At 42.4% G+C, this 17,884-nt stretch overlaps 1 protein-coding gene across 1 annotated transcript in view; it reads right to left on the bottom strand.

The window, feature by feature from the left end:
• Positions 1-8,129, bottom strand: part of foxn4 (forkhead box N4) — a 43,025-nt gene extending 34,896 nt beyond the window's left edge. The window contains exon 1 of the mRNA XM_043715301.1: positions 8,052-8,129. Within this exon, the coding sequence (XP_043571236.1) occupies positions 8,052-8,104 (53 nt within the window). The 5' untranslated portion in view covers positions 8,105-8,129. The remainder of the gene's footprint in view (positions 1-8,051) is intronic.
• Between the last annotated feature and the right edge of the window lie 9,755 nt (positions 8,130-17,884).

The raw sequence follows: 17,884 nt of genomic DNA, 5'->3' as shown, positions 1-17,884 counted from the left end.
TACAGCAGGATATAGAGAGGCTGCAGAGCTGGGCAGAAAGGTGGCAAATGGAATTCAATGTAGCTACGTGTGAGGTGATTCACTTTGGGAAGAATAACAAAAGGATGGGGTACTGGGCTAATGGTCGGATACTTGGTAGTGTGGATGAGCAGAGGGATCTTGGTGTCCATGTACACAGATCTCTGAAAGTTGCCACCCAGGTAAATAGTGCGGTGAGGAAGGCATATGGCGTACTGGCTTTTATTGGTAGAGGAATTGAGTTCCGGGGTCCTGAGGTCATGTTGCAGTTGTATAAGAGTCTGGTGCGGCCGCATCTGGAGTATTGTGTGCAGTTTTGGTCGCCATACTATAGGAAGGATGTGGAGGCACTGGAACGGGTGCAGAGGAGGTTTACCAGGATGTTGCCTGGTATGGAAGGAAGATCGTATGATGAAAGACTGAGACACTTGGGGCTGTTTTCATTGGAGAAAAGAAGGTTTAGGGGTGACTTGATTGAGGTGTATAAGATGATTAGGGGGTTAGATAGGGTTGACAGTGTGAACCTTTTCCCGCGTATGGAGTCGGGTATTACAAGGGGGCATAGCTTTAAATTAAGGGGGGGTAGATATAGGACTGAAGTTAGGGGTAGGTTCTTCACTCAGCGAGTCGTAAGTTCATGGAATGCCCTGCCAGTAGCAGTGGTGGACTCTCCCTCTTTATGGGCATTTAAGCGGGCATTGGATAGGTATATGGAGGATAGTGGGTTAGTATAGGTTAGGTGGGCTTGGATCGGCGCAACATCGAGGGCCAAAGGGCCTGTACTGCGCTGTATTCTTCTATGTTCTATGTTCTACATGTAGGAGATACATAGGCCATTCGGCCCATCAAGTTCCACTCCATCAATAAGATCACAGCTGATCTGACAATCCTCAACTTCATTTTCCTGTGTTTCCCCAGAAAACCAACTCTCTATGATACCATGAGCTGGTGCTCCAATGTGCCATTGGTTACATATATTGCACCCTTCAGGGTCATAGTTTTCACAAAAAATATCATCTCACGCCCTCTGATACCTCAACCATTTACAGGTGCCCGTGGTGTCAATCTCCTCTCAGTTGTTGAGGGAAGGAAACCACTTGCAAAAAGCAACAAAAAATAAAACGTAATTAATGCCTGTGCTATCAGGAAAACCTTCACACTTCAATACAGCCCAGGTGGGCAGTCAACCTCTCCATGACACTCGGCTCTCAAGATGTGCACTTACCTTATTTCAGCTTGGGGCAGAGACATATACAATATGCACAGTATCATGCCTGCCACTCTAGCTGATCTGCAGGGAACAGAGGGTTAGAATTCATGATAACAAAACTTGAATCAAAATGAGAGATATGTTGTCCTTCAATAAATATGTGTTATTTTCACTTCAAGAAGAACAGGTTTATTTAAAACAAAACAGTAGCTTTTTCAGCTCAAACAACACAGCTTTTTGGGAGGAGGATGAAAGTAGGGTTCCAATGGAAAACAGCAAGTGGTGTTGTGGGTACAATTTCATTTGGTTCAATGAATGCATATGAAAATATTCTCCAAGGACTCTATGACTACATTCATATAGAGTATGGTTCACACATAGAGCAAAATATAAAACCTTAATGCTTCCTTATATAAAGAATATCAACGAAAATGCTATAACATTTATTTAATTTACGATAGCAAATATTTAAGCAATTTTCTAGATCTTGTCCAAGCTTTGGTCAATTCTGCTTTGGTATTTAAATGTATAATGACTAAACAAGGTACATATAAAGCCAACACCCTCAAAGAATTATGCTCAAATAAAATAAGTTTGCTTTTTAGTTGATTGTACCTTTTTGAAAAATGTATTTTTGTTTGAACATTGAGATTACCGTGAAGGGAGTGAGACTAGCTCAGTGCAGTAGCCAAGTCTGACAGCATGCAGGTTCTGAATTGACAACTGTAGAGCTACAATAATTTCGCTCAGCACAGTAATCCAGCTTCCTTACAAACATTGGACTTGGCCACTTTTTTGATCCGATTCCTTTGACACTCTCTGCAGCAATCACCATTGAAACAGGGCCATCAGCCAACAAGGGACTTAAGCTTAATGATAATTCTTTGCAATAGTTTTCTGTTGAAAGGACATAACTAGCTTATACGTTTGGCCTTGGCTGGATCTAATTAGATGATGTGTGTCATTAGATAGAACAGCAGAGACAAAATACCCCATCTTTCCTTATAAATTCTCTCACAAATTCTCTCATAATAGACCATCCAATATTAAATATCTGAGGTGAACTCTCATGAAAATCTGCCTTTATGCACTAAATGACACCTAAACTTATTGTTAAAGAGGATTTACTTTATTATTATTGACATTACTAACTTTTTTCTACAATTGTTTACACACAATACCAACAAGTCACTTTTAAACACATTAATACCACATTTATATGTTATGCCACCTCAACAAATTTGACACAACTCTCCACCTCCCCTGACAGAATGGAGAAAGGTTCAGCAGACACTTAGTTATATGAATGCAAAGGTCTCATTTTAGGTAACTCCTTTAAAATCACAAAAATCTAGTTGCAAATATTTGTAAACACTATCTGTCTTACTCTTTTTAGGCAGCATTGCAAAATCAGAACTTCCCATTGAGCAATGTTATAAGTGAAGCATCCTGCATGACAAAGAAGCTCCATCATGTACCGTGACACAATGCAGGACTCAGCAAATAGCTAATGGGGTTCAACAACTTTGCACTGTTTTGAATGTATCCATTTGATATTAATGAATTTCATCCAATCAAATAAGAACATTTTTTCAAGGGCAAAGTAAATATCACATTAAGACCAGAAAAGGAAATCCAGTTTCATTGTGAAATTAAGTTAGGACAGAATGCAAACTTTTCTGAACCTGCCAAATGTTACCGCGGTCAGGCAGCCACCTTTCCAAATGCATGCTCAATCAATTATTGCATTACATGGGTGGCACGGTGGCTCAGTGGTTAGCATTGCTGCCTCACAGTGCCAGGGACCTGAGTTTGATTCCTGCCTTGGGCAACTTTCTGTGTGGAATTTGCACAGTCTCCCCGTGTCTGCGTGGGTTTGCTCCGGTTTCCTCCCACAGTCCAAATATGTGCAGGTCAGGTGAATTGTCATGCTAAATTGTCTATAGTGTTAGGTGCATTAGTCAGAGGGATATGGGTCTGGGTGGGTTACTCTTCGGAGGATTGGTGTGGACTTGTTGGGCCGAAGGGCCTGTTTCCACACTGTAGGGCATCTAATCTAATTGGAACCTCTCTTACAAAAAAGGTTCAGATAAAAATCATTGCAAATTTTTAAACAGTATAATTAAAGAATTAAGATGTCATGAAGCATTTGATACAATTAATGATGTGATTGACTGTTAATTGGACAATAAATCTGTACCAGCAACTACTCAAGAAGAGCAGCAACCTTAATGATTAATTAACATTTTTGACTAAATCACTGGGTTATAGGAAAAGTGCAAGGGAGAAAGATTCACTAGGTTGTTCTTTCAAAGAGCTATCACATGTAAGATGGGCCAAATGGCCTCCTATCTGATTTTAAACAGTCTTTGTTGGTGATATTATGTGAGAAAGAAATGTTAGGCAGGGAACAAGGAAATCTCTTGGCTAATTGGATAGGATGTTTAATACCAGCCTGAACTATGGCCTTGATCAAATCACAGAAAGGCAGCTCCCAAACTGCAGAACTGCAGTACTGCACTGGAAGGCAGTGTTAGCATATCAGTTCAAAGTTTTACTGCAGAGTTGATCCTATAAACGTCTCACCACATAGTAACCCCTCCACCTCCACCCCCCTCCCCCCCCAGATCAACTGGACCTTACTCAACACTATTTTGATGTTTAATTTCTTACTAGTAATATACACTCAAGGTGATTGCTATAAGATTCTTTTAAATTCAAACCTAGCTATTATTTAGGTGAATTTTTCTTTTCAGTTTTATGAATTTTCTCAAATTTGATCCAACCAGCATCTCCCCATGCAGGAAATATGAAGGTGAGATCACCCCGAGCTATCTATCTTGCCAACATATCACGTGTTAAATTTCATAAGACGGCACATGGAATACTTGCCTTTATTAGTCAAGGCATAGCGTTTGAGCAGGGAGGTTATGCTGCAACTGTATGAAATGTTGGTGAAGCCACAGCTAGAGTATTGTGTGCAGTTCTGGAATCCACATTATAGGTGTGATGTGATAGCACTGGAGAGGGTGCAGAGGATAATTACCAGGTTGTCGCTGAGGCTAGAGAGTTTTAGTTATGAAGAGAGATTGGACAGGCTGGGGTAAATTTCTCTGTGAAATTAAGTTAGGACAGAATGGCAACTAATGGCTTCATGTCATCTTAATGCAGAGGGGATTGGGAGGGACATAATTTAGATGTAAAACATTATGGGGGGCATAGAAAAGGTAAACAAGATGGAAGAATCAATGACTAACGGTTATAGGTTTAAGGTACTGGACAAGAGGTTTCAAGGAAATGTGAGGAAAAATCTTTTACTGGCATAGAATCATAGAGATGTACAGCACGGAAAGAGACCCTTCGGTCCAACCCGTCCATGCCAACCCGACATCCCAACCTAATCTAGTCCCACCTGCCAGCACCTGGCCCATATCCCTCCAAACCCTTCCTATTAGTATACCCATCCAAATGCCTCTTAAATGTTGCAATTGTACCAGCCTCCTTCACTTTCTCTGGCAACTCATTCCACACACGCACACACCACACTCTGCATGAAAAAGTTGCCCCTTAGGTCTCTCTTATATCTTTCTCCTCCCACCTTAAACCTATGCCTCTAGTTCTGGACTCCCCGACCCCATGGAAAAGACTTTCTCTATTTATCCTATCCATGCCCTTCATGATTTTATAAACCTCTATAAGGTTACCCCTCAGCCTTCGTGCTCCAGGGAAAACAGCCCCAGTCTGTTCAGCCTCTCCCTATAGCTCAAATCTTCCAATCTGGCAATATCCTTGTAAATCTTTTCCGAACCCTTTCAAGTTTCACAACATCCTTTCAATAGGAAGGAGACCAGAATTGCACATAATATTGCAAAAGTGTCCTAACCAATGTCCTGTACAGCCGCAATATGACTTCCCAACTCCTGCACTCAATACTGTGTATTCAATACTCAATACTCAATAAAGGAAAGCATACCAAACGCCTTCTTCACTATCCTATCTACCTATGACTCTACTTTCAAGGAGTTATGAACCTGCACTCCAAGGTCTCTTTGTTCAGCAACACTCCCTAGGACCTTACCATTAAGTGTATATGTGCTGCTAAGATTTGCTTTCCCAAAACGCAGCATCTTGCATTTGTCTAAATTAAACTCCATCTGCCGCTCAGCGCATTGGCCTGTCTGATGAAGATCCCATTGTAATGTAAGGTAACCTTCTTTGCTGTCCTATATTCACATCCAAATCATTTATATAAATGACAAAATGTAGAGGACCCAGCACCGATCTTTGTGGCACTCCACTGGTCACAGGCCTCCAATCTGATAAAAACAACTCTCCACCACCACCCTCTGTCTTCTACTTTTGAGCCAGTTATGTAAACAAATGGCTAATTCTCCCTACATTACATGAGATCTAACTTTGCTATCTAGTCTCCCAAGGGGATCCTTGTTGAACGCCTTACTGAAGTCCATATAGATCATGTCCACCTCTCTGCCCTCATCAATCCTCTTTGTCACTTTTTCAAAAAACGCAATCAAGTTTGTGAGACATGATTTCCCATGCACAAAACCATGTTGTCTATCCCTAATCAGTCCTTGCCTTTCCCTCATGTAATTCCTGTCCCTCAGGATTCCTTCCAACAGCTTGCCCACCACCTTCCACCCCAACAACCTCCACGTACATCACATCATCCTCTGCCATTTCCACCACCTAAAAGCACACCCCACCATCACAGATCTATTTCCCTCCCCACCCCTATCCGCTTTCCATTAAGACCGTTCCCTCCGTGACTACTTGGTCAGGTCCATGCCCCCGAGCAACCCACCCTCCCCTCCTGGCACCTTCCCCTGCCACCGCAGGAATTACAAAACCTGTGCCCACAGCTCCCTGCTCACCTGCATCCCAGGCCCCAAAGGAGCTTTCCACATCCATCAAAGTTTCACCTGCATGTCCACACGTCATTCACTGTATTTGTTGCTCTCGATGCGGTCTCCTCTACATTGGGGAGACTAGATGCCTACTTACAGAGCGCTTCAGAGAACATCTCCAGAACACCCGCACCAATCAACCCCACCACCCCATGGCCCAACATTTCAACTCCTCCTCCCACTCTGCCGAGGATATGCAGGTCCTGGGCCTCCTCCATCACCACTCCCTTACCACCCGACGCCTGGAGGAAGAATGCCTCATCTTCCGCCTCACTTTCCAACACCACTCTAATGCTGACTCTGATCTCCAGCATCTGCAGTACTCACTTCCACCACCGACATCAGGCTCACCAGTCTATAGTTCCCTGGCTTGTCCTTATCAACTTTCTTAAATACTCAAGGAAGTCAAGTTTTGCTCTTCTAAACTCAAGTCTAGGCCCATCCTAATCAACCTTAATTCACAAGACAAAGCCTTCATGCCAGGAATCAGTTTAGTGAACCTTCTTTGAACAGCTTTCAATGCAATTAAATCCCTCTTTTCACCCAGAGGAAGGTGGTAATCAGGAACTCACAGTCTGTAAGGGTGGAAGAGGCAGAAATCCTCATAAAATTGAAGAAATGTGCACCTATGGACTAAATGCTGGAAAATGGGGTTAGAATAGTTGGATGCTTGTTTTGGACTGGCTTGGAAATGATGGGCCGAAGAGACTTCTTTTTGTACTATAGACGTCTCTTACTCTAAATGTTCATCAATACTTTCTCAATTGGGGACTGGCAATAAATGTGGAACTAGCCAGCAACACTCATCCCACAAATGAGGAGTAGGCCATTCCTCATAACAAAGCAGGAGTAGGCCATTCAGTCCATCCGTCCTGCTCCACCACTCAAACAAGACTGCGGTCTCAACTCCACTCGCCCTTCACCGCCCTTGTCAGTACTATCTCTCAGCCTGGAATATATTCAATGAGCCAACCCCCACTGGTCTCTGTGGAAGAGAATTCCTAAGACCAGACAGAGCGCCAGACAGAAGAAATTTATCCTGAAGTGGGACTTTCCCTTGCCTGGGAGTAGTTCAAAGACACATTGGCACCACATCAAAGCGACTGCGGACCGCGCCGGGGAAGGGAGCCGGCCACTGAGCTCTCAGACACGGCCTGGGAGCTGGACTTCAGCGGGGCCCCTAAAGGATTACCAAAAATCGTTCCAGAAACAAAACATCGCGGTCAATCCTTTCCCATCGCTATTCCATTGCACCACAAACCTGTCCCGCCTACTTCACTCCGTCCCAGAAGTTTGGGGGTGGGGGGGTGAAACCTATTTTGGAGAGAGTCCCACTGCTGTACCGGATTTGACTCAGGTCAACAGAATGGGAGGAACTGACACCTTGTGGAAGAACAGGAGAGAGGGATGGGCTGGGAGGCAGTGGAATGGTCCAAACGAAACGACTCTAAACAATGCCCGGTATCACATCCAGATTTATCCAGTTTCCCATTTCCATGGCTCGATACTTTCTTTTCTAGAACGGTGTTGTCGTTAAAGTGAAGTCACAGCAACCCGCCCCCAAAAGTTCAGAATGGGAAAGAGGAATTTTAAGAAAGTTACAGTAGGAGGCCATTCGGCCCTCGGAAAGATCTGACCGCACTATTCTAAACTTGAACCCCTTTAAACTTGCAGATTTAATTTTCTTTTCACTGTTTTCTGTTGAACCTGTTCGCGCCAAGCGTGTGAAAAATCGGGTGTTGGAAAACATTTCGGATCGCGCCATATCTCATTTAAAGTGTTAAATGTGAAACCACAGCGAGAGAGACCATGACTGCCTTTCCTCTTTAGTAGTGACTGCTATTTGAGTTAATCTCCCCACCCCCCCACCCACTCCCTCAGCGTGTTCCCGACTTTACCTGTAATCCTGCGCTGAATGATCATGTCCCGAAGTCCTCAGTAACCCTGACATCTCCGATCTAATCTCGTTTTCTATCATCGCCTTCCAGAGACTGTACTGGTAGGGAGAAAGCAAAATGATTTTAGTTACCAATTCGTAGCTTTTAAATTGTAGCTATCCAGCATTTCAGCAAAACCATTTCATCCCAAAGAAACACCCCCCCCCCCAATAAAAAACAGGCAAACATTCGGGTGTCAATAAACATCACAAATCGAACAGATACAGTCGCTGAAATAGCAATATTTTAGACTATGGAGTAAATTAATTCCACTCTTCTGGAAGAGCAAATCCTTCCAGTTCTGTTCAATGCACAGGTGCGACTGTGTTAAAACTAAACTGTGCAAAAGAAAATAAAACAAACAAAATAAAAGCCACGGTGTGTGGAACTGAAAATCAAAGCAATCACCTTCACAGCAACAATTAGCTAATCATTAACCGGATTTCTTTTGGTATGCTTTTTTTGCAAATCCCTTCGAAACTCCACGCAACTCTCTCTCTCTCTCCTCCCTGTCCTTTAAAAACACAAAGTTTCAAAGTTGCATTTAGACAGCGAGGGAGAGGGAAGAGAATGCGAACTGGATTAATGCAACACAGTTGCAAGAGATTTGGGTTTTTTTTTGTTGCTTTGTTGCGGAGGGGTTTTTGCAGAGAGATACTGAAGAGCTTTCTGTACCTGCAGAGATTTCCCCAATGCTGCGATCTCCTCTTTTGAATTTTTTGAATCGATACAAACGGTTTTTAAATTTCCCGGCGCTGGCAGGCAGCTCTCCCGGCGCATGCGCGCAGTCTGGGGATCTCTTTTTTTGGTTGGGGAGGGGGGGGGAGGGGTGAGCCAAGGAGAAATCGATTTAATCGGGATTTACGATCAATCCCTCACTGCGATTTCTGCCTGATGTCAGCCCAGGCCAACCCCCCCGACCCCCTCCCCTAGTCGATCCTGCAGGGGGAAGGGGCGGGGAGATGTGTGGGGAAAATGCAGCCAGGAGTAAGTTCACCCCCTTCTCTCTCTCTCTCTCTCTCTTTCCAAATGGATACAGTTGAAGAATCCTTTTTCACTCCAAAATAACAAAGCTTTCTTTTCTTTTGCAAACTCCAGCAGAATTAAATTGCCATCGACTTTGGACTGAAGCTTTGGCAGAGTCTCCACTCCCCGGCAGCTGAAATTACAATCGCTTTTCCAATTATGACTTTTTTGTTAAAAGAAAAGTTATTTCTGCTTTTTTTTTGTTTGGGTTTTTGGGGGGTGAGGTTTGAACTGCTTTGAGCTTTGCTCTCCCTGGTGCTGGAAGCTCTCTCTCTCTCTCTCTCTGTGCTGACAGTTGGAGATAGTGAGTGAATGAATGACTGACTGAAGCCGTTGACTGGCTCCTGGTGCTGGGTATTGATTCACACACGCTCCCGCCTCCCCGCCCCAGTCCCCGCCGCTCTGCCCGCGCCTTCCTCCTGGCACTGCCTCCGCGGGAAAGGGCGGCCAAACTGGCGGGGGCTGTGATCCCAGCAACTTCCTCCCTGCTCACCCACCGTCACCCTTCTTGTGGAATATCTTAAATAAAACAAAAATAAAGTCAGGATTTTCTTGTTTGCTTTGGGGAAAAAAATCCTCGCAACACCAGCGACTCAAATAGTACAGCAGGTTCCTATAACAACCAGCGATAGTTGACAAGATCCCCATTTGCAATTATTCTGCGAATTACTTTTCTATAGTATTTTGCGCTCGCATATCACAGAATTGTTCCGGGTGCAGAAGGAGGCCATTCTGTCCATCGTGCCTGAACTCGTTCTATCCCTCAGTGCCAAACTCCTGTCTTTCCCCCGAAAAAAACCCTGTACACCATTTCTATCCAGAAGATCATCCAATGCCTCAACTGAGCCTGCCCTCCAACCCCTGCCCCCCCAACATTCCCAGGTAGCGCGTTGCAGACCCGAGCCGCTCACTGAGTGAAAAGGTGTTTTTCTCTCGCAACACCCTTGCTTTGTCTGCACATCCTTTTCAATGTGTGTCCTCTAGTTCTTTTTGCTTTCAGGCGCAGGTACAGTTCTATCTACTCTCGCCAACCTGCTTGTGATTTTGAAAAACTCTATCAAATCTCCTCTCAGCCCTCTCCCCTCCACGGAAAACAGGCCCAACCTCTTCACACCATCCTCTTAAACTGAAGTTTCTCATTCTTGTAAATCACTTCTACACTCTCTGTTGCGTCTTTCTGATAAATACAGATTTCATTTCTTGACTTTGAAGGAAGTCATTCCAGAATTTATGTCTTAGAAACATAAGAAATAGGAGCAGGAGTAGACCATTCAGCTCTTCAAACCTCCTCCACCATTCAATATGACCATAGCTGATCATCCCATTCATTTGTTCTCATTTTCAACAGAAATCTGTGTCATGATTGAGATGTTTTGACTTGAGTAAGTGCCTATCTGAAGCTACCGCTCTGTACATCAGTGAAAAGGGCCTCTTTTTCCTATTTCCCCTCCAATTCTGACTAGCCCCAAATCTTTCCTTGGAATATGCGTCTCTGAGGTCGAGTCCACCCAGATAGACTTCCTGTGGTTTCAGACAACACATATTGCCATTTGAAGATAGTGAGGACTGCAGATGCTGGAAGTCAGAGTTGATTAAAAAGTAGAGCTGGAAAGACACAGCAGGTCAGGCAGCATCAGAGGAGCAGGAAAGTCAACATTTTGGGTCATAGAGTCATAAAGATGTACAGCACAGAAACAGACTCTTTGGTCCAACTCATCCATGCCAAACAGATATCCTAACCTAAACTAGTCCCATTTGCCAGCATCAACTCAGCCTCCAAAGCTCCGCCCTATAGCTCAAACTCTCCAACCCTGATAACATCCTTGTAAATCTTTTCTGAACCATTTCGATTGGAGGGAGACCAGAATTTGCACACAACGTTTCAAAAGTGGCCTAACCAATGCCCTGTACAGCCGCAACATGACTTCCCAACTCCTATACACAATCCTCTGACCAATAAAGGAAAGCATACCAAACACCTTCTTCACTATCCTATCCACCTCTGATTCCACTTTCAAAGAACTACGAACCTGCACTCCAAGGTCTTCAGCAACACTCCGAAGGACCTTACCATTAAGTGTTTAAATCCTGCCCTGGTTTGTCTTTCCAAAATGCAGCACCTCACATTTATCTAAATTAAACTCCATCTGCTACTCCTGAGCCCATTAGCCCATCTGATCTGACCCTTCTTCAGGAATCATGGTGCCATTTGACTGAGAATGATTTAATGATCTACTCTTACCTTTGCTCACCCATGTCTACATGAGCCTTGTTTCTAGAATGAGAAATCACTGTGTTGGGAGCCTCCAGTCTGAACTTCCTGGGCTCTAATCCAATATTTGTAGGGCCTGAAGATGAGTCAAACAGGACACAAAATGTTAACTCTGTTTCTCTTTCCAGTTCCAGAATCCGTCAAGGTGGAGATATTCACTTCAACTCACCCTGGCAAATGGTCAAATACTGTTCATTTAGAAAGTTGTCGTTAATTAAACCAATTGGATAGAATAAGCTTGCAGTACTTTGCAAACAATGAACCATTGTTTCAGTAACTGTAATTTGAACAGAATGAGACTGCTATTACAAGGAAATATTATAAACAAAGCCCTGAGCCACTCAGCTTCCTTTACAGGCAGAATCTGACATCTGGTACAGAAGTTCAGAGACACATCGTGGAGTCCAAAGGACTAAATAAAAAAGTTCTGGATACACCAGATTCTTTGCGTGTTTGGGTCTGTGTGGGATTCAGGGTAAAGAAAGAAAAGGGAGTGACTTGCCTCTCTGTCCTGGGCATAATGTACAAATCTGGTGACTCTAATGGATCAGAAAAAAATGAGTGTAAAATAGGTGGCTGAATTACTTTTCTTTATTCTGTGTTACTGTCCAAAACATATTTAGTCCCAATTATTCTTTCTCAATTGTAAGCAGAATTTTCAGGATGCTGAACTGTGCCATTGTTGATTCATTGCTGGTCACTAGCAAATATCTGGGATGTATCAGTTAGGTGGGATGTTTTAGGCTGACATATATTGTCTGTCTCCCAAGACAGAACACCCTCATTTCTCTTTGACTTCTCACCATGATGATGCAGTCAGGATAATAAGTTCACTGTGAGCATTGACTTATTAAATGGACACCCTACTTTTACCACTCACCTAAAGGAATCAGGTTATTGAGGACAGTAATCAATCATGTTAAAGTGGAGAAGGTGGCTTGTTGGACATTGCACTGGACTAGAAATACCCCAGAGGCCCAGGTTAATATTCCTATGTTCCAAAGAAGACTCATATTGTACTTGATGTTTTAGCTCTGTTTTATTTTCTACAGATGCTGCCAGAATTGAATTTCTCCTGCATTTTCTGTTTTTATTGGCAATACTAAATGGATAAGAATAACATTAGTAATAATAAATAGGATGGCACAGTGGTTCAGTGATTAGCACTCCTGCCCCACAGCATCAGGGACCTGGGTTCGATTCTATCTTCAGTCAACTGTCTGAGTGGTGTTTGCACATTCTCCTCGACTCTGTGTGGGTTTTCTCCAAGTGCTCTGGTTTCCTCCCTCAGCCCAAAGATGTGTAGGTTAGGTAAGTTGCCTCATAGAGTCCAAGAATATGCACATTAGATGGATTAGTCTTGGGAAATGCAGAGTTACAGGGTTGGGTAGGTCTGGGTGGGATGCTGTTTGGAGGGTCAGTGTGGACCTGATGGAGTGAATGGCCTGCTTCCATACTGTCGGGATTCTATGAGTACTTTGGAGACATGTTCAAATCCCATCAGGGCAGTCTATGGCAATTCAAGTAATAGTTCTGCGAATAAAATGTAGCCATATCAATCTATCATTGCTTTTTGTAAAAATAAACTGGTTCACTATTGCCTTTTTCCAGAGGAATTCCAATATCTTACCTGGTCTGACCTATATGTGACTCCAAACTACCCTCTGTAACAGCTTAGGAAGCCACTCAGTGCCAGAACAATGTAAGTGACACCCACATCCCCTTAAGAAACATGTTGATAATCTATTGTTTGTCACTTCTGAAAAGAGCATATATTTAATATTGTTTGAAGCTCCCAATTTGATTTTTTTCCCAAACAACTTATTAGCAAAATGAGCTCATCAAATATAAATCAGGTGTGGACTTTTACGAGATTAACCTGTATTGTGTAAATGTTAAGATTATTATGTTATGAAATGTGATTTAGTTGATCACAAAAAGATATTGAGAATACAAACATATTTTGATGGTGCAGACTGGATGGGCTGAAAGGCCTCTTCTGCACTGTAAAACTATGATTTAATAAAGCAAGCTTTCTTCATTGGAAAGGACATCGAATAAATGATAACATTGACAAACACAAGTGAATGAAAGATGATAGGCCAACCAAACAATTCATTAAATTGAGTATTGCTGAAAAAGGGCACATTTTATCAAAACTTATCATCTTGTGCTCATCAGGAGGGATTACCAGAGTAAAGAGAAAACAGCATTTACAATGAATGAAAGGAAATAGTTGATCGGTTGGCATGTGATCACTGATTTGCAGAGGTATTGTCATAGAGAATGCACCAGTTGATTATGGCTGACAGTTAACTGCCAAGCTTTGTATAAATTTGAAACCATGCGAGTTGTCTGACTACTCAAGGCATCACCTTGCGAAATTAACCATTGAATAACTTGCATCTATTTTGTTGCATGGAAGCAGGCATAATGCATGCACATGTTCATCCTGTCTGGAAATAATAGGGTCCTGTGTATTAATATAAATAGTTTTCAGTACACAAAAATGCCCAATTTTCCATACACATTGCAAGCCTGACAAACAATCCTAACTTGGTTGTTAGCAGAATCTTCCACATGCTCACATACTTGTTGTTTTCCTTTTAGTATGGTTTGCAGATTGCCCTGATGAGTGCAAGTGAAAAGCTTTCACAAAATGTGTCTCTTATAAGAAATACTCAAGTTCTGTACCCCCAGAAGACTAATTCATTCACTGTCACATGGATATGTGGAGATATATACCTGTACACAACTATATTTTATCTAGTAAAAGCCAGTGAGTTTATTTCTTTAGCAACTTCCTCTCCAGGTTTGGTGTGACTTAATGTAGCAAGGATTGATTTGTTGTACTTCGAATGTAGCAATGTCAGGCATTTGGTTTCACTGAAAAAGAGTCTTCGAATGCAGTGAATGACAATCAAGCAATAACCAGCTGAAAGAGGGAATATAACTGGTCAACGTTTGTGTCCCAGAGATTGGGCCAATCCTGCATTAACAAAGGATTTCTCTTGGACTGAAGTAAACGGATGTGTAACAATGGTATGGAATGGTAAGGAAAGAGTGTATGTGTGTATTTTATAAAAATATAAATATATATAATACATTAGGAATGCAATTATACATCTCTACATTCATACTTCTAGTGGAAACTCTGGAATAATCTGTGGAGAACGAGTAGCGGTAATAGCATAGACTAGTAATCCAGGTGAATGTCTGGAAAGGGCCCCTCACTGGGTAAGGTGTGAGCTGGAGAGGATCAGATGGTAAAGCACTGACAAACCAGCATGACAAAGGAGGGATGACATCAGCGGTGTTTGAACAGACATTTCCTGCGACATGTTGTAGTGAGCTGATGTCATGGGTCACCTCTGCATGAGCACAGGGGCATTTTGCCATGATTATGACCTCCCCACCCCCTGCAAAGGCAGGGTTGTAGCACTTTAATCTTGCATCCCTCAGCTCTCCAGTCACTATCACAGAAAGTCTCCCATTTTGTATAGCTTCTGGAGCTATCATTTCGTCTTGTCAAAGTATTATTTCAAACCAAGGACAGAACATTGGATTTTAAACTAGGGACTGAAAAGCATTCTTCAATTCCATACTATTTTGCTGCCCTCTAACTTACTTCTACCTTCAGTTTACACTCTCAATGTTCATTGGTGTAGGAGATCAACTCATATTTTGTAAATATAATTATTAAAAAACTTGTAGGAGGACCACACATCCAGTCTGCTAATTTGTTTTTCTTGTTGACAGATTATTTTTGTCATGTTCTGCTGTGAAAATTTATCATTGTAAATTGCTCTGTCAATATTTCCCACACAATGTTTCAATATCGACAGTCAGGATATAGCTCTAGTTGCTATATCAGAGGCTGCTGTCATCTCCAACGTACCTGGCAACAGAAAATAGAGGGAAGTCTGCCAGTTCCCAACCCTGGGAGTAGTTGGGGGCAGCATTAAATGTAGGGTAAGGAAATACAAAATTATCTGCTTGTGGATAGAATGGCCACGTGAATTAGCACGATAATCTGACTGTTGGTCAGTTCAGCAGGTACAAAGCTTGAAAGCAGACACAGGCTTCTGTTGAAAGTCTGACAAGGATTCAATCACTGTCCATAACTCAACCTCTGTTCATTTATGGCACCCTGCACTGTCATTCTACAGCACTATAGCATGACCCATTCTCTATTAGAATTGCTACCTTGAAATTGCTGTTCAGCATTCACCCATAAATATTTTGGAACATTTTGCTATTGGAGATTGATATGTAAAACAAATCTAGAAGGAAAAAAGTTCAGACACGGTCTGCTTTAATTAACTTGTGCAAGTTATATTTGAGAAGAATTTAAACTGCGCGCTGAGGAATTAGGTATTGGTTTTGGCTTCTGTGACCGTCAACTGACTTTTTTATTCACTGTGGTTTAATGATTTTTTTTTCCATGGGATGCCTTGAACACTGTAGCTTTTAATATATTTCTTTGTGTTAAAAATGTCATTAATTGTGGAAGTGTGAGTTAATCCTTTAGGGAATCAGGATTTTACAACGTACCAGTTCCCTTTGGGACTGTGCAGATACCAGACAGATGGTGGGTCAAAGTATTTACAATAGACACAAAATGTGATTACACACAGAGATATAACGGTCAAAAAGAGAGAGAGAGAAAATGGGAGTGAGAGAGTGAGAGCCCTCTGCTCTTCTTCCCTCAAGCTTGAATATACTTATAACCTCAAGATAACATTTGCCTCTCATCTGAAGCTGTTAAAAAAGTTCATTCCACATGAGTGTAGTCCAGTCAGGAATAAATTGTGCAGCAGTGGATCAAAGGGAATGCTACTCAATGTTCTCATTTCCTCGAACAGTTGAATGTAAACCAATCTTCACGCTGATCAGTTCAGTGGTGTGTGGCACAGTTTAGTGGGTGGGCAAGCAGAAACATTTGGATAGCAGTCAGCCTTTCAGGTTGGCAAGTCATTCTGTGCCTGCGATGTTTCTGTGAATCACATTTCCACTGGCAGTGCCCATTAATTTGAAACCATTGCAGAGTCTACCTGTGCCGCACGTACAAAATGGCTGTGAGTTTACATCCAGAATGTCCGAACATAATCAATTCATCGGATATGAGATGAGAAGGAAATAGCTGAGGGAAAAATGCTGTTTCCAACTTCCAAATTGCCACCAATTTTACCTTGTTGCTGTACTCCACATGTTGTAATGAGGCTTTGTATAGGCTCCACAAACATTTGATCTCAATAGTGCCTTGCAGCTTGGAGATGTTTTGTTAAATCTGTAAGATATGTTTTTAAGGAAGGCTGAGTGAAAGAGGTCCTACACTTGGACAACCAGTTGGGAGAGGGCTTCATGTTCCTCTGTTTCCACAGCTGGTTAAGACAGGGACAAGTTGAGTCATGCATCAACCTCAATAGAAAAAAACCTACTTGGCAGCTTCAGTCACTGAAGAACTGAATTTGTGGCAGCCCCAGCAATATTTGACCAGGCCTGGGAATTCAGGTAATCTTTCTGAGGCTGTCATGCAGAGCAATCATTAGCATACATTCCAGTGTGGGGAACAGTGGGGGTTTGTCAATACTGTGGGACACTCATGAGCACAGTCTGCAGTTAATGGAGCAGCTTACCTGGAGTGAACAAATTAGTTCAACCGTCATTCCCAGCAAGAGCCTCAGAATTGCAGTGGCTCTTTCTCCTTCAATGACCACAAGAATGTGGAGGAATATCAGAGCTGGTGGGGGAGCTGGGGTACAATCATGTCATTTTTACCTCAATGAAAGTGCTGGAGAAGAAAGAGACTCACATTACTTTTTAACCTGGGAGCTAGGATTCTCTGTGTTGTTCCTTAGGTAAAATATTTTTTCTGCGTCGTATACAGTTGCCTTTAGAAGCAATGCTTTACTCACATAAGGGTCAACGTTTTATTAAATATATTCAATCTTTATTACAAGGCTGTGAGTCATACAGCCATAAGGCCATCTTTTTTACATGTCCCACTTTGATTGTAAACCTTGGAATTATGACACTCCTGTCATGTCTCCGTGCCATTATAAATGCCTGTCCACAAAAATCTCTCTACATAGGGAGTTAGCTCTCAGTTATAGCAATTATGTACAAATTAGGAGCAGGTATAAGCCACCCAGCCCATCGAGTCTGTCAGACGTTCCACAAGGTCATGAGTGATTTGGTTGCTCTGTATTCCTGCCTATTCACAGTATGCTTTCACTCTCTTGCTTATCAAGAATCAATCTACTTCTGCCCCTAAAAAATATTCAAGAATTCTACTTGCCCCATCTTTTGAGGAAGGAAGTTCCAAAGACCCATGACCCTCTGTGAGACAAAATGTTTCCTCCTATCTATCTTAAATGGGTGACCACTTATTTTTAAACAGTAGCCCCTAGTTCTGGATTCGCAGAAATATTTCTCTTTCACTCTGGATTGTAAGTATCTCAGATCTAAAACATGTCCTTTTTTATGTGAGATG

The sequence above is a fragment of the Chiloscyllium plagiosum genome, chromosome 25 (genome assembly GCF_004010195.1).
Source record: "Chiloscyllium plagiosum isolate BGI_BamShark_2017 chromosome 25, ASM401019v2, whole genome shotgun sequence".
NCBI classification, from domain to species: Eukaryota; Metazoa; Chordata; class Chondrichthyes; order Orectolobiformes; family Hemiscylliidae; genus Chiloscyllium; species Chiloscyllium plagiosum.
Note: the sequence above shows the minus strand (reverse complement) of the source record. Positions and strands in the feature narration are given on the sequence as shown.